The sequence below is a fragment of the Haliotis rubra genome, unplaced genomic scaffold (assembly GCF_003918875.1).
Source record: "Haliotis rubra isolate DU_JTF1 unplaced genomic scaffold, ASM391887v1 Scf343, whole genome shotgun sequence".
Lineage (NCBI taxonomy): Eukaryota > Metazoa > Mollusca > Gastropoda > Lepetellida > Haliotidae > Haliotis > Haliotis rubra.
This window is the reverse complement of record NW_025767017.1, coordinates 1,127,533-1,150,877: the sequence shown is the minus strand read 5'-3', so window position 1 is coordinate 1,150,877 and position 23,345 is coordinate 1,127,533. Positions and strand designations below refer to the sequence as shown.

Genomic DNA, 23,345 nt, shown 5'->3' with positions numbered 1-23,345 from the left:
TTAAAATTTTCAATTTCCCCCACATAAAACTTCATGAATAAATGGCCAAAAATAAAATAATTTTAGTATTTAAAAGGAAAATTATTTTGACTAGTGATTTTTATTTTTTATTTTTTTCCTTCCTGCCTTTAGGTTTTCTGAGGACAAAAATCCATAAAAAAAAGAAATAAAATTGGTCTGGCCTAATATTGAAAAACATATCTATTATAAACAGGACTAGTATGCATAAAATATACATTGTATAGATGTTTAACCTTTTACTGTAATACTTTAAAAAATATGTTATATGGGGCCCTTTGACTTGGAGTCTGAGGCCCTTTTGAATTTTTGCTGCGGCCCTTTTGACTTTTTGATGCGGCCCTTTTGACTAGGGGTTTGCGGCCCTTTTGACTTTCTTGCGGCCCTTTTGACTTTTCTGTTTTGCGTCCCTTTTGTCATGCGGCCCTTTTGACCTGTTCCCAGCATATGATACCACCAACCTATTCTGCACTTTGGTCCAAGGCAACCATGCAGACACACATGCACACACATACACAAGCAGAGTTATACATCGCCATATATGTACTATAATTTTGAACAAGATGTACAAACCTCCTTTAATCTCACCATCTTCATGTTTACTTTTACAGAAATAAATCAATAGTTAATAGTTGAAATTATAATATTTTTGTTTGTTTGTTTCAAGACGGCCAGAGATAACCATTGTAAGTGCAAAGCCAATGAGCCAAGTTGGATTCCGTGATGAAAAGCAAAATCCAAAGTCAGAAGAGAAACCTGTGGACAGTTCTGTCTCCAGACCCCCTCCTCGACCTGGTGAGTAGCCTGAGCAATGTGTATCCATCTCTTTGATCTAATATGATTCAGAGTATTGCACATGGAGAAATAAAGCATTTCTTTTTCGTTTGTTCAAATGCTTTGGGAAAACAGTTAAGACATTTTGAAACAAACAACCGTCCAACATATTGACAAGAAGGTTGGGTGTAGTTTATCGCTTGTACTCCAACATATAATTAACATATGTAAGTCATTCCAGACACATGTAATTCTGGTTGCAGTCACTTTCTGAATGGTCCAGCTTAAGAGTTATCTCCCTTTCATCAGTTCCTTAAAAATATATTGAGTTTTCAATAATTTTAGACTAGATATTAGACAGTGCCTGTTTTCAATATGAATTAAAAAATACAATGCAAAACCAGATCAAATTAGTAGCCCCTTACGACAAGCATGGCTGAAGACCAGTTCTAACATGGGTTGCTGATGTTAGACTAAAGTACATCTAGCATCCTGTAGTGACCATACGGTTACATCATCTGAAACAATATTTCAAGTTGAATGAGACATCCTGTATTATCTCCTTGTTCTGGTAATGCCCATGAATTTTGCATTACTGTTTTTTCAGTTACTTCATCTGCCACAGCTGAGGAAGGCAGCAATGCTCCATGAGACCACGACCTCCTCCCAATCAGATTCGACCACCACCTCCGAGCAAGTCCAGTGTGCCCTCTATCTACCCAAATCTGCTGATGATGATAGTGACCAGTCTGGCCTGCCTCCTCCGATGCCGTTATTCAACCCATCATCTGGTCCTCTGAAACAGGAGTCAGAGCATCCTCCTCCACTCCACCCAGGACTGATCTCCTGGGAGACACATCTCTGTCCTCATCTCAGCCCAGTGCCTTCTTCCAAGCCTCCTCCGCCCATGAGGCCTGGTTCTGTCAGACACGATGACAAACCCATCATACCAGCCCGAGGTGCCTCTGCTGATCTGTCTCCGCCTGAAGTTGTTCCTCGAGGAGTTCCTGCTGTCCTTGCTTCCAGACCAATATTCAGTCAGTCTGATGGTGGTGAGGAGGGAAGATCCCTTCCTCCCAAGCCAGCTAAACCAACCATTATTAGACCATCAAAACCACTTCCTAGTCCTCGAGAAGAAAATAGAAGCATTTCATCAAAGCCAGTTTTACCGAATACACATGCTGCTGAAGAGAGTAAAAGTGATAGTCTTGAACAATCTGTGATACAAAAGTCAGACAGTAGTAATAGCTTAACAAATGAACCAGAACCTCAATATGCAAAAATTGAAAAACCTAAACCAAGACCAAATATTATTGGACGACCTCAACGGGATCCTAATTTAAATGAAAGTGATACAGGTCAAGGGTTACCATTTAAAGTTAAATTAAGATCAACTGTTGAAACTCCAAAGGAATCTCCAGCCAATGAACATGATGAGACAAGTCCACCTGTCCCACCAAAGCTGTATGTGGAAGGTCGTCCACCATCTCCAACGAAACCCAGACCAACGGTCCTGCCGAGACCTAAACCTTCACCTGACGTCGAGGAAAAGAAGATAGTCAGTGATGATCATAGAGATGATATGGCACGGGCACCTCCACCAAAACCAACTACTAAGAGACCCACAATAATCCGACCACCTCCAAAACCAAAACGTTTGCATGAAACAGAGGAGATTGCAGATGAGGACAGCAAAGATAAAGATGCTGATGTGACGATGAGAAACATGCCCCCTGTTCCAGCCAAAAGGCCAAGCTCTGTTGGAGGGTTGTCTAGTGATATTGTTCACAAGGAACAGGATGGATCCACTTCACCAAGGCCAGTTCCTGCCAAGAGGCCTGTGTCCATTGCTGCAAGATTTGAACAGCAGGTAGATAATGAAAAACAACCTGTTCCTGTAAAAAAAAACCACTTCCAAGAAAGTCTTCATCTGGTTCTCCAAGGGAAGATTCAGAGTCTGGTAGAAGTGGCACTGAAGAGGAAACATCTCCAAAACATGTTCCTCTGAAGCCCAGAGCCAAGCCAAGATCTGTACCAAGTGATAGTTCCTCTCCAGATGATAAGTCTCCCAGAGATGCTCCTTCGGTTAGAGCTGCAGCTACTCCTGAAGACACACCTGCTGTTTCAAGACCTCCTCCTCCCAGAAGAACCTCTGATAATTCCAATGAAGGTGTATCCCGACCTCCCCCACCTCGTCCATCAGGCAGACCCATCTCCATGATGACATCAAAGCCAGAAACAGCACAAGATGAAGATGAATCTCCCAAGATGCGCCCCCCAAGACCATCAGGTAGACCAATGTCAATGATAACACCAAAGAAGACTGAAGAAGTTTCTGCTAATGTTGAGGAGGAGTCACCTAAGGGCAAACCACCACCTCGACCTTCTGGTAGACCAATGCCTTCAATGGGGAAGAAGAGCACATCAGACGAGGCATCTCAAGAAGAGGAAGAGGACTCACCCAAGGCCAAGCCCCTCCGACCTTCAGGACCTCCTCAAAGGAGACAACCAGCTGAGGAAAAGGGTGAGCATACACTTTGGTTAAACTTACTGAAGCCTGGATATGTGTTTTGATTCTCATGAACTGTTTTCATTTTGTTCCTTTAGACTAAATAATTGTGTTCACTTATTTAAGGAAAGAGGAAATAGGTCTGTTCAATGTTTAGTATCATTAGTAATAAAGATTTAAATTATTACAGTGATTTCACAAAATTCATTTATGGCTGGGGGGATGATGATGATTATTATGGAGAAGCATGTACTATGTGAATACCCCCCTAAAATTTATTTACAACGTAAATGACCCCCACCTCCCATGCATGTTATGTACAAAATCATAGACCACCTCCCTAGTTCATGTGTACAAAATTGATGACACCCCTACCTCCAGAACAAAATGGGTAACACCCCTCCCCCCCAGCAGCATCACTGGTTTGTGACACACCCCACACACACACACACACACCATCACTGATTTGGTGACACACACACACACACACACACACACACACACACACACACACACACACACACACACACACACACACCTTAAAAATCATCATCATTATAATGTCTATTTGGTATGTATCTTACTTGTTACTTCAGATGAAAAGGTGGAGATGAGGCCATCACGTCCCCAGGGTGGTCCACCTCGACCGATGTCCATGCCAGCCAAACCACCACCTCCAACAGGGTAGGTAGGGTGGTTGGGTAGCCTAGTGGTTAAGGCAATCACCAAAGACCTGGGTTCGAATCCCCACATGGGTACAATGTGTGAAGCACATTTCAGGTGTCCCCACCATGATATTGCTTGAATATTGCTAAAAGAGGTGTAAAACTAAACTCATTCACTCCAACAGGGTTGGATGTGTACCTGTAGCTTTTACCTGGAATGACTTCAGATAGATTAATGCTGTAGGAGCTCTTGTGGTGACTGTACCTTTACCTTATAATTTGAGAGAGGAATTTGCAAGGGAATACTATCCAAGTGTGAATGAACAATTAGTTGCATTTAGTCATCTTGGAAAGGCAACTCCAAGTGATGGAAGGGCGGTGGGGTAGCCTAGTGGTTAAAGCGTTGGCTTGTCACGCTGAAGACCCGGGTTCGAATCCCCACATGGGTACAATGTGTGAAGCCCATTTCTGGTGTCCCCCGCCGTGATGTTGCTGGAATATTGCTAAAAGCGGAGTAAAACCAAACTCAGTCAGTCAGCCAAGTGATGGAATGTGAAGATATTGCCCTTTCAGTATTCCGTAAGGGGAAAATTATTAAACCAGGAAATGTTTTTGTTGACACTGCTGCATGTATCTTGTAACAAGAGAGTTGAATGTTTTATTTTTATAGTGGATCACCACAAAAAAAGAAGCTGCCAGCTAAGCCCTCACCCTCCAAGGCTGGAGCTCGGACACCAGGTGGGTGCTTCCGGAGATACATATCCACTGCAACACAGTGGAAGTTTTTGCTATTTTCAATTTAGGGACCCTGTTTTGCTGAATTATAAAGATAAAGATAGAAATCTTTCAAAATTATGGAAATATTTCATGTGATCTTATCAAATGCACATTGTCTCTAACCACTGCAGTTCTCTAATGATTAACAACAAAGTCCGATAAGTATATATATACACGTGAATTTGCATGATAAATACATGATATGTACTAGGGCTGCTCAATATAACCGGTTTACTGGTATTTACCGGTTCAGACATGAAAACGATACGTATTGCAATACGTTTATCGAAAACCGGTATTTTGACTTGCATTTGGAAAACTTTGTAACACTCGGAAGTCTTCGGATATTTCCTTGTTTCATTTGTGCCAAATATTATTCACATTTTTATTTTATCTTGTTTAAAAGTTTTGATTAAAGCTTAATCAAGCATAGTGATTTTGTTGTGTTCATGCTTTAAAAACCAAGCATTAACTCGATTATAGCAGTTTTTTGTTTAAAAATACTTCTTGCAATATATTGCAAAACATATCGCAATATATGCTTTCGCATTGCAATATATCGCAATATGAAAATTCTCTGCAATACCCACCCCTAATATGTACATGTTTATACATGATACATACATGACAACAGAAACAATTCCACAGTGTTTGATGTATATTCTGTTCATCAGACTTCCCTCCTCGTCCTGGACCTGACCACATCTTGTATCACTACACTCTGTCGGTTCCGCACGCCATCGCCAATTTTGATTATGAAGCGTCACATGCTGACGAAATTTCATTTAAGGTAAGTAGAGGAAATCATGGAGTTACATTTGTTCTCAATTTTATCTGGACATATTGGAGTGTGTAGTTACATCAGGTTCATTGCATGGGCATAAATGATGACATACTTGTTTACAACAAGGCTCACAACAAACAATGTAATCCACTGTCCTTGACGTAAGCCACGCTCCATACAAATTTCGGGCGGTGGGGTAGCCTAATGGTTAAAGCGTTGGCTCGTCACGCCGAAGACCCGGGTTCGAATCCCCACATGTGCACAATGTGTGAAGCCCATTTCTGGTGTCCCCCGCCGTGATGTTGCTGGAATATTGCTAAAAGCGGCGTAAAACCAAACTCAGTCAGTCCACACAAATTATGCATCAAACATGTATGACAGCAGTTTTGTTGTTTTAAAGCAAATGATCTTAACCACTTTTCACCTATGCTGATTAACTTGGTTCAAAGGCACTTTATTCTGACTTTAATCTGTTAATGTCAGTGAGTGTGATCAAGTCTTGAGATGAGCTGGGCCTTTTAAAACAGGGAACCTGTTGATATCCACTTTATCTCAACAGAAAATAGTACTTATTACCTGACTTTTCAGGGCATTTATGATATGTGTATTTATTCTCTGAAACTAAGATTAAAATCAAGGCATCAGTCACTGGAAAGTACAGTCACTTGGTGCAAATTGCTCTGCTGATATGTTTTCCAATGCAGCATTTATATATCTGCTGCTATTTTGAGCTAAAAAACTCAAAAATATAAAGGGGGTTGGGGGGGTAGGGGATTGGTAGGGATTAATGGATGTCATCAAAATGAAAATTAACTCCCAAACATTTTGTTTCTTCTTACTGTAAATCATGAAATTAATGTGAGTGTGAGGGTTTAGTCTAAAATGTGTTAGGAAATTAATGCGAGCTCAGGAATCTGTGTTGATGATAAAATGTGACACCCTTAATCTTTGGTGTTCTTTTTTTATCACACTTGTTATTTACCAAATAACCTGAATTGACCTTGTTAAGCAATGAATGGAAATGAGCTGACAATGTTTTGATTACGTTGCCATGTTTGATCACGTCATTGCTTGCTTCAATTGTCTTATGACAACATTTATAAATGTAATCCGACTTGAAAGACACAAGTCATCCAACAAGGTACAACAAACAAGTGGCTGGAGAATGTCCGGTCTGGCTGATGTGCTTGAGTGACTTTAAACAATGACCAGTGATTGTAACCAGTGATAATTACATGTGTTTTGAGATACCTGTAATGAGGAAGTGACCTGTGTTGGTGTAATGTGTAGTGTCAACAGATTTACGTTTTCTGTCTTTTATTAAGTTCACAAAAGTAGACATGGTCAGGCTGAAATGCGTCCTTACAATAATGCAAGAAGAGTACAAACGCATTTTTCGCATTAATTTCACTTGGGCAAAAAGGGAGAGAGTGACAAGTAAGGCTGGTCACATGACTGTTGACGTGGGAAAAGGGAGGTAACTCATGGGTGAGTGTATTTTTACGTCCGTTCCGGAAACTTCAAGGGATTCAAGTGTTCCACTACCATTCGCAAGGAAAAGGGAGATAAGCAAAAGATCATGAGTCAGGATAAGTATAAAATTTAAAAAATAAGTTGACTTGGATGAATTTCCCCCTCAATGCATATCGCTTCTATATGATATTCCAGGTGAAGCCATGTTGATGCTGCCAGTGTCTTAAGAGTCAGGACATACAATAGCTCATGTGACTTGGCTGATGTGTCTTTATATTGCATTTAGCATTGTTCATCTAACACTGGATTGTCTGGTCCAGACTTGATTATTTACAGGCCACTGTTATATAGATTAAATACTGCTGTGCTGTTTAAATAACAAACATACACTACACAAGGTGAATATGGAACCTAGAATGTATGCTGGTGTTGCAGGCTGAGGAGGTGGTGATGTTGGTGCGGCGTGTTGATGCTGACTGGCTGGTGGGGAGAGTCGGGGCCAAGGAAGGGATGTTCCCTGCAGGTTTTGTGGACATTGTCCATCCCCTACATGACGAGGTGAGGTTCTGCTATACAGATGTGGGCTACAGCTGTGTGGAGTTGTGACAGGAAAGATCAGGATTCAAGATCAGAAATCCATGTGTTTATTATACTTATTGCCATGTCTTCCAAATAGAAGGGAAATCCCAACATGGCTATCAGCTAAAAATAGATTTATATTTAATCAGTCAGTAACCCATCCCTTTACATCATAAACATGCAGTGAGATCAGTATGACTCAATGTACGATAGATGTAGATGTTTCCAAATGGAACATGGAATATGTAAAGTAAGGGTGGTACTTAGCCTTTGGGAAACACAAAACAATGGTATGGCTGTAATTGACATTATCTCCCTTTTATGATAGGTAGATGTTTCCAAATGAAACAGTTAAGTAAGAGTCTTACTTAGGCTTTGGGAAGTGGCATTGCTGTTGGTGATGTATGTCTGTGAATGAGCTTTGGATGTGCTTTGATGCAAATATTTATTAGTAGATCCTACTTTAAAGTTGTGAATGGCATCACACTGTGTTGCAATTTCATTGTGACATTATCTCCCTTGATTTTGATATTCCTTGATTTCAGCCTAGTGATATTGCCTGTGGCGGCCATTTTTGATGATAAAATGTAACATATGCTGTTATTGTATCCTGATTATTTCCAGCTATCTGACTTTGCTATCAAACCGGACTTGCCCTCATGGGACAGTCCGGTGCCCGTGAAAAAGACAACGCCAAGTGTGACATCAGGCCCTCGTTGTGTGGCACGGTTTGACTTTGACGGCGAAGGGAAGGATGACCTGGTGTTTGAGGAGGATGACGTCATCCGCCTGGTGGGAAGGGTTGGAAGTGAGTGGCTACGAGGGGAACTCGGGGACCGAGTCGGAATATTCCCCATTTCCTTCGTGGAGATTGTTGAGGACCTTCCACTGGATGATACAGACAGCAAGTCACAGGATGGTCACGCGACCGCGATGTTTGACTTCGATGGACAAGGCGATGAACTGAGCTTCCAGGTAATCAATATACATTGATCTGGGTCACTGGGTGATTGATTGTTTTGAAGTTAAACGTAATATTCTTTCAGTCTTTTTTTGTACCATGTCTAGTCGATATAAGTCTTAATGGTGAACAAAGGACTGAAATTGTACCTATATTACGGCTGATCTAAGAATAAGAAACATTTTCCTTCCTAATCTGCTTGTGAAGGCGATGTAATAAATCTGTTTTGGATACAGGGCAAAGTGGCAGTGTTTGTCATGTTCACTCACCTCCCGGAAACCTAGATTGATGGCTATGGTGAAACACTCACTCGCACATCTCATTTTCTGTTATCTTTTGGTAAAGTATTACATAATGTACATGCACCATGTTGGGACTTACCAATCTGGTTTGTCCATAAGGGCACAAAGGTTTGCATTCAAAATAATTCTGTGGACTTTAGGCAAGGGATAGCCACATTGTTTGCTTGCCTCACTGAAGGTCTGTGCTTGTGTCCGGTTTGCTTGAGTGTTAATCCATTCCTATCTCCCTTCCTGCTTCACTCCCTCTTCACTTACTCCCTCCTTCACTCCTTCACTAACTCACTCACTCACTCACCCTTGTTTATGAAGGCTGGACAGAAGATCCAGGTAATCAGCCAAGTCAACACAGAGTGGCTGTACGGACAGATGGATGGACAGTCAGGGACGTTCCCCTCGGCCTTCATAGACTATATACCATCTGACCTTCCTCCGTATGAACCAGCCAATCAGATTGGAGCACAGTCACATGATCCTTGGTCAGCCAGTCAAATGATGGATGTTACACATGATGTAGATGATTATAACCAGGTTGGTATAGAATGTCGACACATGACCAAGCATTCTTCAAAATGGAACTTCAATAGTCGTGACGCACAGTCCAAGAATGGCACTATGGAGTTTTTATCTATACTGTTAAACTTTATGTGCAATTAGCAGGTTTTGAGTTAACTTTGACAGACATTTGTTTGCATATATGTGAATATTTGATCAAATGCAGTTGCTACAAAGACAAAATATTCGGATCACAAATAACCCATGCAGTCAAACCCCTTTTAACTTATTCTATGGACAATGTAAATAGTTTCGATCCATGTAACCATTTCCAGTAGTTGAAGGTTCCAGGAGGGTTTCTTGTTGAAAAGGGTGTGGAATAACAAGGTTTCACTCTATATTAGACATATAGGTTAGCTCCTTCCCCAAGGTTCAACTTTCATGGTTCAAGGTGTGTTTGTCACCCACACAAGGGGGATGCAACCCAACTTTTACCACATGGGGCATGAGCACAATGCACTTAATATGAAACTGCAAAACTGTGAATCAAGGCTTGCTCTCATCTTGTTTGAATCGAACTGTCCAGCATTGGCATGTTGCACGTAGAGGACATCATGAAGAATTTGAATCACAGAATCACAACCAGCTGAAACAATAGACATAACACATCCAGGTGGTATACTGTGTGATACAGAAATGTTACTCCTTCTAATTCAGCCAATGGCAGACCCAAGTTCAACGGTTACTGACCAATCACATCCCTACTGCAAGGCAAGCTTTGATTATGGAGGAGAACAAGATGGCGACCTGAGTTTCAAGACAGGGGAGACAATTCAGCTGCTGGAGAAGATCGGAGGTGACTGGTTGAGGGGGCGATGTCATGGCAGGGAGGGCATGTTCCCAGCAGCCTTTGTCACCATAGAGAAGGATCTACCTGAGGCTGAAGGTATTCCTCCTTGATTATACAGGGTTGTATATCTCTGTTCTGTTACAGCAAATACCTCCAGCCTTGACCATTTTACCCCTATAGTTGTTCACAGACTTGATGCACAACCTTATCTCTCTGTAACCAGCCTAGCGCTGTATTTCTCTTGTATTATAAAATGATCTTCACATTAGTCCTAATTACATCAGTCAAATTGTATGCCTTTGATGATGATGATGATGATGATGATGATGATGATGATGATGATCACAGTGATGATGATGATGATGATGATGATGATGATGATGATGATGATGATGATGATGATGATGATGATGATGATGATGATGATGATGATGATGATGAGTGATGATGATGATGATGATGATGATGATGATGATGATGATGATACATAGGTCAGGATGTAATACATTACACGATATGTATATTTATGCCAAATCGCATACAAACCTCTTGACTGTAGATATTTCAGAGCGGGTTGCAAAGGAATGCATGTTCAGGCCAGTTCTTTTAACTAATAAACTTGTACGCTAATTACAATTCATTTTGCAATATTTGAGAGAAAAATACACAGGGGTTTGAGTGTATCACTGAATGAGTAGGAAGTACTTCATCTTGTATTGATACAGAAAAGCACATACATGTATGTTATCATTGCATGAAAAACTGCACTGGGGTATTGTTGTCACAACCCCTAGTGTACAGTACACAACCCTGTGCACTTAAAAGAACCCACAAATCCGTTGGTATATGACCAGATGGTGGCCACATGAATACATGCAAACACCTAGTTGCGGGTACAGCAACGTGCAGTGAACTTGGACAAAGTACTGTGACTATGTGTCCCAGTCCACCTAGCTGTGAATGGGTCCCTCGTAAGGGTGAGAAAGCCATGAAACTCAGTGCGTCTAGTGGATACATACTGTTGGGTGGCTGGGCGGTTAAGGTGTTCTTAACCTTAAAGGTTCTATTCCCCACATGCCAAGATGGATTATTAGTAATATCAAAGAACATGTCTTTTGAATAGCATATACCGGTATGTCCAAGGAACTCACTCTTCACTTTTGCTAGGTGGGTACAGGTGATTGGATCAACTGGTATTAATAATTTTTTATCAGCATATTTCTATCTGTGATATAATAGTAAATACTCAAATACAGCACAAGTATTATTTGTTCTCAGGTTCAACCTTAAAAACTCGAACATGTAGCCTAGACACTGAAATCCTTACATGGAATCTTCTTTTTTTATAGAGGTCAAGATATCAGAAATTATTTTGACCAGTAATTTTGACAGTTTCTGGATTTCATATTGTGGCTCGTTGTCCATTGTTCAGTTGTCCTGAACTTTTATGTTTTCACCATCTCCTATGATTGGTTGGTTGGTATGTTGTTTAACGCCACTCTCAGCAATATTCCAGCTATGTGGCAACGGTATGTAAATGATTAAGTCTGGACCAGACAATCCAGTGATCAACAGCATGAGCATCAATCTACGCAGCTGGGATACGATGATATGTGTCAACCAAGTCAGCGAGCCTGACTACCCGATCCCGTTAGTCGCCTCTTACGACAAGCATGGGTTACTGAAGATCAATTCTAACCGGGACCTTCACGGGTCTCATCTCCAATGAAAGAACAATAGTACCGCATGAAACGTGAAGGAATGAATAACGATGTCCCTAAAATGTGCTCACAGAATTCCATATAGAATTATTAAATTTGATTATTTCTGCATGTTTCATTATAATATTTGATATGCAGAATATCATATTATATATTTGGCATATTCTGTTTTTTTCCTTTCACCGTCACCTTTCTAGTGTTACTGTTCTTTGACATCTCTGAAACTGCCTGCAATTATCTTTTTACATAGATTCACTACAGACCCTTGTGGCTCTATTTTTAAAAGATGGGGTGTGGTAGTCTAATGGTTAATGTGTTTGCTTATGCCAAATACCCAGGTTCGATTCCCTACAAGGGTACAATGTGTGAAGCCCAATTCTGGTGTTCCCCGCTGTGATATTGCTGGAATATTGCATAAAACTAAAGTCACTCACTCCATTTTTAAAGGATTAAGAAAGCTTTTGTTATCATGGAAAGGTTATCATGGAAAGGTTATCATGTAAAGGTTATCATGTAAAGGTTAAAATATCTGCCGTATTCTATCACATCTATACACAAGCACAAAGCCTTCGTAAATATGTAGAGGTGGCTGGTCCATACTCATATGTTGTTGCCCATTCTTGTCACGCTTTCCTGAAAACTGTTGATAAACTTTGTTATGTTTTCTAAACAAACACTGATTACAGTTCTCTTTCCAAATATTGTACTTAAATGAAGTAAACTTTAACAATACATTATTTGATGAAGCATTTATGTTGTGATTGAAAATGTGAAGAGAGAAATAGCAAGGTTCTTTCTATAAAGAATGTGTTTCTTCTGTTTAAATAATTGAATTTGTGACAATACATGTTGAAGCCCTGAATATCATGATATTGTTTTTAATTTCACTGTTATCTAAGTGTGATAGATATAAATTAGTAGAAAGTGTGGAAATTAAATTTTTTTACATAAAACACAGTGTGATTTTAATCAGTGAAAATAGGAAAAACTAACTGATGGGACAGTTCTGAAGTACAACATATATTTTATATGTGTATTTTTATTATAGTTGAATATAAAAAGTCGGTATATTCTTACAAGGCTGGGTAAAATGGCCATATTGTATGATTATATGATATAATGATATAGGCTGCTTCACCCACACATGATCTGACATTAACTAAAATTATAATTGTTGTGAAATTTAAACGTGCCTAATATATTAAAATCTTCATGATACATTTCCTATGCAATATGATTGTACTGAACACTACTGCTGGGCTTGATATGGTCGCACCACACCTTTTGTGTAGAGTCCATTGTCTTTCTTTGCCTTCAGGTGATTTCATATGAAACAATCGTAGCTATTATGCCATAAGATTTGGAAATTATTTCAAATTTTTGATACTGGCATATAAAGTCATATTCTTTCCTTGGGTTGAAATTTTTGTAAGATGTACACATGACATATAAATGTATATTCACTTAATACAAATGCAATATTAAATTCAGATACTGTATTTGACATAAATGCCCCACTTCTCATAAGTTGCAGAACGAGCTTGTGGTATAGGTGTCTTCATTCACTGAGCAATAATCTGCTGATTGAGAATTTGAATCTGATCATTAGTCTTCCCATAAAAGGTCATAATCAGAGAAAATCTAGAATTTCAGAATATGATCAGCAGATCCTGATGCAGCTAGGGGAGGCAACTGAACTACAAATTGAAACCACTGGGTCACTTCTACCACCAACCAAATTTGCTGTGGGTATTTTGTTATGTTATTGACAGTCCCGATCTTCAACTTGTCATGTACTGTATTGCTATTAGCTTTCAACTGGGGCTCTTATAATGTTGAATGCGGTATGATCCACCCTAGACACTATCCATAACATTGATCACTCACTGTTGATCATCATCCAGCCATGCATATACATCTCCTGTGTCTCTCTGTGTCTGGTACATTTTATTCATCATATTGATTTAAAACATTTCAGTTTAATCAATTTGATTTCTGAGGATCATTTCAGTGTCAGCCAAATACGAATCTGATTCTGTATTATTATCATGTTTGGGTGTTATTTATCATGGTCATTGTCTATGTGCTTTTTCAAAATAAACTATATTCTGTACAAATAGTTTTAGTCTTTCTTGGCACGTCCTTTGATTGGTGAGTGGGTGGATCTTTTTATCATTTTCCCCAGTCAATAACTCTCTTCACTGGGTAAAAATGTCCACAAAGGGATTTACTTTAAAACAAATCAGCTTATGCATTTATATCTACATAAACGCCAAAATATTCAACAATATAACTTTAGAGAATGTTATTAAATAACTCATATAATCAAAAAGACAGCTTCCGAAAACAATACAAAATTGGTGATATCGTGCACAGAAGCCCCACCCATTATCATGCAACGTTTAAACACTGCAAACAGTTGACCGTTTGTGGGCGTATTCTATTTACTTTTCTGATGATTTCTCAAATATCTGCACAATGACACCTTAATGCACATGAGAAGATACAAAAACAGATATACGACAAAACGGATATACATTACAAGTGCGGGTTGCTATGCTAACGATTTACTGTCTGCCAAGGGCAGACAACTCGCGTGGCCTTGTCGAATTGTTCAACATTATCACGATGTCAAGAGATCACCTGGACGCAATCTGAAACAAACTATCGAAAAGAAAAACGATTGGTTTAAAGAACCACTAAACTTTGTTTTTGTTACTCTTTTAACCATTACATATGAAAGATTTGTGGTTAGTCTTATGCGGAACACCAAATTTATTCTTTAAAACTTGTGGTTAATTAATACCGAGCGATTAAAAGTGGCCAAAAGTCGCCTGCTTCCTCTCGCCCGCCAACGAAACCCCAGACAGGTTACGTAACTCTGTCGCCAGAGCACTGCAGTGACGTCATATGAGGAACGATTTTCAGTTAGTTGTATAGAAAATGTGTAGCACGCTCATCATTTTGATGATTTCTCGACATCAACGAAGACATGCCGAATCGTTGCTTTGTCGTCAATTGCTCCTAGGGGTCGGGCGATGGTGTCCCCATGCACAGATTTCCACAGGACCCCGCAGTTCGTGCTAAATGGGTTATGTTTGTGAGTGCGAAGCGAGCGTTGTGGAAGCCTGAAACGATATCTTACTTGTGTTCAGATCGCTTCACGGAAGTTAAAGAATCAAAACTACTTACTAGTTGTAATAAAATATGCATATGATTGATGACCATAAAGATTTTCCATGACACAACTTGTAACATAACGATTTCTTCCTCGGAAGCGAGGTTGTGGTCGAAGTAACAATAATATTGTAAGTAGTATTATATTGACACCCACCTCGCTGCCAGGAGAGAAATTGTTATGTTATACGCTATGTCATGCAAAATCATATTGGCCATCAATAAAATACATATTTTACTACCAGTAGAAAGTAGTTTTGATTTTGTAACTCGGTGAAAACAAACCTAAATACCATTTATCCTCAGACTGGCGGATGTTCCCGACAGGGCGCCGCCATTTTTAAAAATAAAAAAATCTGTTAGAATTAATGAGATTATAGTTTGTTTTCATCAAGTTAGAAAATCAAGACTACTTTCTACTCGTAGTTAAATATGTATTGGAATCATAACCAAACGGATTTTGCATGACACAACTTATAACATAACGATTTCTTCCACGGAAGCGAGGTGGGGGTCGAAGTCACAATACTGCGCGATAACTTTCTTGCTACATTCCCATGGTTAATGTCCACTCACCAGTATGTAGATACTAGTCAATGTGCGTCTTTATATTTGGTCTTATAATCCTAATTAAATACTTGTATGCATTTTGAAACTAAATAAAAAGCAGACGATCTGCTGAATACTTATAGTGAATTTATAACAGAACTGTAATATCTAGACATTATATAGTTTGCCAATGTGAATCATAATTCGCACACACCCCCTAGTGCATGTTGTCTGTCTCATTACACTTCACGGCGAAAACAATGATTCTGTTGATATGCTACGACAAATGAATAAAAACAAAATGCAAATATTAAAATTAAAACAGATTAAAGTTATAGGAACAATATCAGGCCATTACCTTGTTCGAGGAATGTATCCATCAATATCCACAAAACTGTTCCAAATGATGTGTCTTTTAACAGTTTAATATACGAAAAAGTGATAAATCTTTTCAGGTATTGGTGTATAGTCTCATTGGTCACCCAAGATAGCACACCTGGCAACTAATTGCATAATGTCCGCCTTTCTTTAAAAACAGTAATTTAGTTAGCCAATAATGGGCAATCAATCAATGTATTGCCGGTTAATCCTTTGAAAGAAGGACGTTGTTTTACGCAGACACAGACACGACAGAGTGTATTCAGTATAGATTAGTAAATCTACATACATAAACACTACCTTTTTGACAATTCCGCTGTGTAAGATAAAAGTAATTAATCAATCAGCGTGTTATCGGTTAATCCTTTGATCGATGTTTATAATGTTGAATATTTACTCCAGACACAAGAAATGCCAAATGGGAACCTTTGTCGGGTAATCTAAGTGTGTTACCACTAATTATACCTGTTATAAATTCATTAACTGACCATCAAGTGAATGATGACAAATAACATATGTAGGTATATACCACCTAACACGGGTTACAACAAGGGAGTATTAATTGCTGTATTGCATGTGAAAACTTATGGGCCGACACTGTTTTGAGAATACAAACAGATTTTTACATGACATGATTAAATATCGAGGTAAAAAACACAGAAATGGGATCAATTTGAATCAGTCATTATACAAATAGGGCCTAACGACACCAATCGATTTTGACAGAATCGTCTATGAAAACAAGTTGTAACTCGGAAACTAGGCAAAGCAGGAGACAAAATTAAATGACAGTAGATTGTGAGAACATATAGCTTTCATTTTCCACAACAATTGTCACGATTTCAGGTTTATACAAGCCTGTAAACAAGATAATTTAACCCTAAAATGTAGATGAATTCTGCATCGGCCCTCAAAGCTATTCCTCATATGACGTCACAGATGCGCGCCGCTCTGATTGGTTGAAATTTCGTTCGCGGGTGAGAATTGTGCACTGTTGTCAAAAGGTCGATTTAAGTCAATTAAAGGTCGAAATGAGTAGTTTTAATGACGGGGTTTCATTTATAACGATGCCAGTTAGTGATTTATGTATTTTTACCCCTAGGGTTTATGTGACCTTTTATCGTGCAGAGAAGCCCCACCCATTGTCTTGCAACGTTTAAACACTGCAAACAGTTGACCGTTTGTGGGCGTATTCTATTTACTTTTCGGATGATTTCTCAAATATCTACACAATGACACCTTAATGCACATGAGAAGATACAAAAACAGATATACGACAAAACGGATATACATTACAAGTGCGGGTTGCTATGCTAACGATTTACTGTCTGCCAAGGGCAGACAACTCGCGTGGCCTTGTCGAATTGTTCAACATTATCACGATGTCAAGAGATCACCTGGACGCAATCTGAAACAAAAACTATCGAAAAGAAAAACGATTGGTTTGACAGAAAACCTACGTGATCATGAAAATAATAGTAACAGTATAATAAAAACAATGACATGACGAATATTCGATTTTTCTCGATGCGCATATATATATAATAAATATTGATGTCAGCTGTATATATAATTTCATATTGATTTGCTATCGTGTGGCTGTAATATTTGTACAACAAATAAATCTTACAATATTAAACTAATGTGCCTTGTTTCAAGGTCGTGCTGGAACAGAGACGGGCGTTAACTCGCTTGTTTGGCCTTCTGCTGTGTTTTGTAAGCATAGTTCCCAGTATCGCGGGAGGAGTGAATGAGTGAGTTTAGTTTAGTTTAGTTTTACGCCGCACTCAGCAATATCCCAGCTATATGGAGGCGGTCTGTAAATAATCGAGTCTGGACCAGACATATCCAGTGATCAACAGCACGAGCATCGATCTACGCAACTGGGATACGAAGACATGTGTCAACCAAGTCAGCGAGCCTGACCACCTGATCCCGTTAGTGGCCTCTTACGACAAGCATGGGTTACTGAAGACCAATTCTAACCTGGATCTTCACGGGTCGTAGCCTAGTGGTTAAAGCTTTCGCTCGTCACGCCGAAGATCCGGGTTCGATTCCTCATCCTCACATGGGTGCAATACGTTAAGCGGTGGGGGTAGCCATTTCTGGTGTCCCCGGCCGTGTCCCCGGCCGTGATATTGCTGGAACATTGCTTAAAGCGGCGTAAAACCAAACTCACTTATTCACTCTCAGTATCACGGAGTCTAAACGGGATCGCAAAGTAATATATACAGTTTGAAAATTAGATCTATAATAATGATAATACAGTAGATTTGTTATGCGCCAAAACTCCAGGCACTTGGTGTCTGCTCATGGCGCTACACGAAAATTAAAATACACTGCAGTAGAGGTGCTATATTTTCACTGGCCAAAAATCACGAAGGTTATCAAAACCTTACTACGCTGAAAACAGCCACGGAACTACAGCAGAGTTCTATGACTTCCGTATCTAATATATCCCCATTGACCTTCAATGAATACTTTCTTCATATTTGGTTACATAGAGATCTACTAAATGTAAGGCACCTTAGCGGTTGTTCCTGTACACGCTGAAGATCTTTATTCGGGCGGTGGGGTAGAATACTGGTTAAAGCGTTCGTTCGTCACGCCAAAGACCGGGTTTCTATGGGCACAATGTCCCATTTCTGGTGTCCCCTGTGTCGATAGTGCTGGAATATTGCTAAAAGAGACGTAAAATCTTACCCATTCACTCACTCACTAGAGATTATTATCCACTTTTGAACAGGCGGATCAATGTTGTGGTGAAGTGCAACTATCTACACTTGCCTATCTCATAACCTAGAAACGATTTGATCAAATTAAATGCAGCTATTTCACAGTCAGAATAAACTGTCTGCGACTGTACTGTTGTGATCTACTGCAACAGATGAATGATGTTCCAAATATTTCACGCCTATGTTGCATCCACGTTAAGACACTGTAATTAATTAAGACAATATATAGGAGGCGTTATCTCTGTGCGATTAGCGTCATGTGTAGCATGGAAGCATTATATTTAACTGACGTTTTGATCAGAGGCATTATCTCTGTGTAATTATCATCATGTGTAGAACACAAACATTATCTCTCTGTAATTAGCGTCATGTGTATGACACAGTCAATATCTCTGTGTAATTAGCGTCATGTGTAGGACACAGGCAGTATCTCCGTGTAATTAGCATCATGTGTAGGACACAGGCATTATCTCTGTGTAATTAGCGTCATGTGTAGGACACAGGCATTATCTCTGTGTAATTAGCGTCAGCGTCATCTCCGTGTAATTAGCGTCATGTGTAGAACACAGGCATTATCTCTGTGTAATTAGCATCATGTGTAGAACACAGGCATTATCTCTGTGTAATTAGCATCACGTGTAGAACACAGGCATTATCTCTGTGTAATTAGCATCACGTGTAGAACACAGGCATTATCGCTGTGTAATTAGCGTCAAGCGTAGGACACAGGCATTATCTCTGTGTAATTAGCGTCATGTGTAGAACACAGGCATTATCGCTGTGTAATTAGCATCACGTGTAGAACACAGGCATTATCGCTGTGTAATTAGCATCACGTGTAGGACACAGGCATTGTCGCTGTGTAATTAGCGTCATGTGTAAACACAGGCATTATCTCCGTGTAATTAGCGTCATGTGTAGGCCACAGGCATTGTCGCTGTGTAATTAGCGTCATGTGTAAACACAGGCATTATCTCCGTGTAATTAGCGTCATGTGTAGGCCACAGGCATTATCGCTGTGTAATTAGCGTCACGTGTAGAACACAGGCATTATCGCTGTGTAATTAGCATCACGTGTAGAACACAGGCATTATCTCTGTGTAATTAGCGTCATGTGTAGAACACAGGCATTATCGCTGTGTAATTAACATCACGTGTAGAACACAGGCATTATCGTTGTGTAATTAGCATCACGTGTAGGACACAGGCATTATCTCTGTGTAATTAGCGTCATGTGTAGAACACAGGCATTATCGCTGTGTAATTAGCATCATGTGTAGGACACAGGCATTATCGCTGTGTAATTAGCGTCATGTGTAGACCACAGGCATTATCTCCGTGTAATTAGCGTCACGTGTAGAACACAGGCATTATGTCTGTGTAATTAGCGTCACGTGTAGAACACAGGCATTATCGCTGTGTAATTAGCGTCATGTGTAGACCACAGGCATTATCTCTGTGTAATTAGCGTCATATGTAGAACACAGGCATTATGTCTGTGTAATTAGCATCACGTGTAGAACACAGGCATTATCGCTGTGTAATTAACATCACGTGTAGACCACAGGCATTATCGCTGTGTAATTAGCATCATGTGTAGGACACAGGCATTATGTCTGTGTAATTAGCGTCATGTGTAGACCACAGGCATTATCTCCGTGTAATTAGCGTCATATGTAGAACAGAGACAATCTCTGTGCAATTAGCATCACGGGTAGAACATAGAAAATATCTCTTTAAACTCCAATGTTGGCTTCTGATAATCTCAAACTCCAGCACAGTCTCGTGATAATCTCAAACTCCAACATAGTCTCGTGGTAACCTCACACTTTAACACGGGATTTTGTGTTATTAACAAACAAATATAGTCTATTGACAATCTGCAACATGGGCTTACCAGACTTACATGTATAGGACATGCTTCTTGTCTAAACAAATAATATGTTAATCTCGCGGGTTGACCTGACAAAGTTCATATTCGAGTGTGGCTGTGAGATAACATGCATTTTCAACACTGTTTAACTCGAGAGAACCACCAGTTACACATGTAGAGACAAATACATTCAAACACTGCTGTGTCGAAGTTGAAGGGATCTTGGCAAATGCGTCGAATTATCCGAACTAAATAAGAAATAAGGACCAAACATTTTCTTCGAGATAACCAAGTATTCGACACATCAGAGTTCGACAGAACGGTGCTCGACTGTGTAGTGTTTCTACTCTATCATTTGTGGCTATATTCTTCGTCTCTGCGGTTCTACAATGGTGGCATATTCGCAAAGATTATGTTTATAATCTACAGTTTGCTTCAACGAGGTACCACAGACTCACGATGCATTCATATTTTAGTCAACATATTCACGAAGCAAATCAACTGAGTTCATGTTTATGTCACAAAAAGGACACATTCTCAAACATGCCACAATGAAGATATTAATATTTTCACGTCAAAACACCAGAAGATACATTGATCAAACCTCATTGAAGTTAAACAGTGTATGTCAAATTGTCGACTTGAAAAGTCATTCTTTTCACGTTTCAGCACACACGAGACAGATGCTACAACTAAATTACTTGCAAACAAAGCCAGGCATATGATTATTAACCACAAAGGCCACTTATAACAAGACCCCTTGAAGTGACACCATTAATACATGTCTATTCTGTAACAAGGAACGCGCCCCATGTCGGAACGCGAAGGGGGCGTGGCTTAACAGCGACGCGCAGCCGCAGGTGCTCGTGTCGGTCTCTTTCATCTGTATGTTATCTCATTAGGGGGCCATCGAAATGAGCAATAGCATCGTCAGTTATGGGGATAATTATACAGACGAGAGTCCCAATATATTAGTCGAACAAAGAAATCAGTGCCCTGCTTCAGCCGATCTTAACCACTCCGTATGCTTGTGGAACGATGTTGAAATATCATCTGCACCATCCTTTGTGTTAAACATATATTAATAGAAAACCTGCACTGAATTAACAATAACCAAGAACTAGTATGTTTTGTTATATTGTGAATTATTTCCTTTAGGTACTCATGTTAACTGATTCATATCGAATTTAATAAAAATATTTGTTCAAGAAAATTGCCATACATTGTTCCGGAAGTTCACCCCAAATTGGCCCCAGATCATTTCTATAACAATATGCAGACATAATTAATAGGTTTTAAAAGAGTGACAAAGATTTGTTCTGAACCATTATTTGTGTTGTTTAATTATCAATTATTATTTTTATGGTCTCATACATTCACGGAAGTGGCATTTGTATTTTTAAACAAATTTTTATTACTGATTGTCATGGTTTGTACATATGGTTTGATTAATAGTCATAAATTCATTGTGCGTAGTAAGCGTTTCAATTAATGTGTAATATGTCTTGCCCTAGACTAACAATTAGTCTCTGAAATGAACATATTTTACTGAAAAAAAGTTCATAGTAAAAAAAAAAATATATAATGAAAAGGAGCCCTGAGACTTTATTCATTTTCAGCTGAGGAAATCTAGACTTGCCACATTTTCTAAACTTGCGTGGGCTTTCTTGGATATATTTGCTTCAGGGTCTGTACCGCAGACTAGTCTTGCCCCCTGTTCATCGCCATTACATGTATTTTTGCCATGTAATTTTCGGGAGCGGGTTTTAATAAGTTTAATAACTTGTGCCAATCCCTTTCAATACTGAATAAAACATGTTCTAACAAACAAATATCGGTGTTCACGATATCAACCACTTGGTCCAGTCGTGATTGTTGACATATGGCTGTCATATACTAGAAGTTGGAACATTGTTCACTGGTAGTTGGGATATTGCGGCGTAAAACAACAATCAGACAAACGGGAGCATAGCATGCACGACAGGGATAGACAAAGGGTTAGACTCTGAAAACATGTAATTTTGATGAAAACAAATCACTTCTTTTATATTGCCAAGGAGCCCAGTGAGGGGGAGTTTTATGAAGAAAATCAGATTTTATTTGACTCCATTGCCCCTTGGGTTTTGCTTTACAGCATGGCCTTGACCAATAGGAAAATAAGATGGTTCCGGTAGAGCGTGCAATCCATTCTATGGGATGGTTCACGTTATGCCTGGATTACCACTGAAGGCCGCCAAATCCCTACAGACTTGTGTGAGTGAGTGAGTGAGTGTGTTTAGTTTTACGCCGCTTTTAGCAATATTCCAGCAATATCACGGCGGGGGACACCAGAAATGGGCTTCACACATTGTACCCATGTGGGGAATCGAACCCGGGTCTTCGGCGTGACGAGCGAACGCTTTAACCACCAGGCTGCCCCACTGCCTCAGAGTTGGATTTTTGGTAACTAAGTTGACTCCATTGCCCCTTGGAACTCGACTACTCGAGTTATATCACAGCCTGGCAGCTTTATCTGGGAGAAAACCCCGAACCAATGCCGATCTCAGAGGTTTTACCACTTTGATGAAACCTACGGGTATCGTGTTGAACTTGGATTCGAACACACGATCGTAGGTTTCTGGCGTGCCCAAGAGACGACTGAATCACAAATGTCCCGATATTGTTGTCACCATTTCAAGTCGGTATATTCTTCTGTTATCGTTCTATTCCCCACATGGGTACAATGTGT

General features: G+C 39.6%; 2 protein-coding genes across 2 annotated transcripts; both read left to right on the top strand.

Moving 5' to 3' along the window:
* The first annotated feature begins 1,558 nt into the window (after positions 1 to 1,558).
* On the top strand, positions 1,559 to 2,800 carry LOC124284721 (nucleolar protein dao-5-like). The gene has a single exon (XM_046720827.1). It carries the CDS (start codon positions 1,559 to 1,561, stop codon positions 2,798 to 2,800), a length of 1,242 nt encoding a protein of 413 aa, XP_046576783.1.
* Positions 2,613 to 10,294, top strand: LOC124284720 (SH3 domain-containing protein 19-like). Its single transcript, XM_046720826.1, has 8 exons — positions 2,613 to 3,316; positions 3,898 to 3,985; positions 4,637 to 4,704; positions 5,418 to 5,533; positions 7,436 to 7,558; positions 8,204 to 8,554; positions 9,152 to 9,370; positions 10,052 to 10,294. The coding sequence occupies exons 1-8, from the start codon at positions 3,010 to 3,012 to the stop codon at positions 10,292 to 10,294; spliced, it is 1,515 nt and encodes a 504-aa protein (XP_046576782.1). The 5' UTR covers positions 2,613 to 3,009.
* Positions 10,295 to 23,345: the final 13,051 nt, after the last annotated feature.

Bases quoted from the DNA above. Each gene is read 5' to 3' on its own strand.
- LOC124284720 (XM_046720826.1), top strand. From the start codon at position 3,010: ATGATGACATCAAAGCCAGAAACAGCACAAGATGAAGATGAATCTCCC. The intron at 3,317-3,897 runs GTGAGCATACAC...TTGTTACTTCAG, and splicing joins ACAACCAGCTGAGGAAAAGG to ATGAAAAGGTGGAGATGAGG. The intron at 7,559-8,203 runs GTGAGGTTCTGC...GATTATTTCCAG, and splicing joins TCCATCCCCTACATGACGAG to CTATCTGACTTTGCTATCAA.
- LOC124284721 (XM_046720827.1), top strand. From the start codon at position 1,559: ATGCCGTTATTCAACCCATCATCTGGTCCTCTGAAACAGGAGTCAGAG.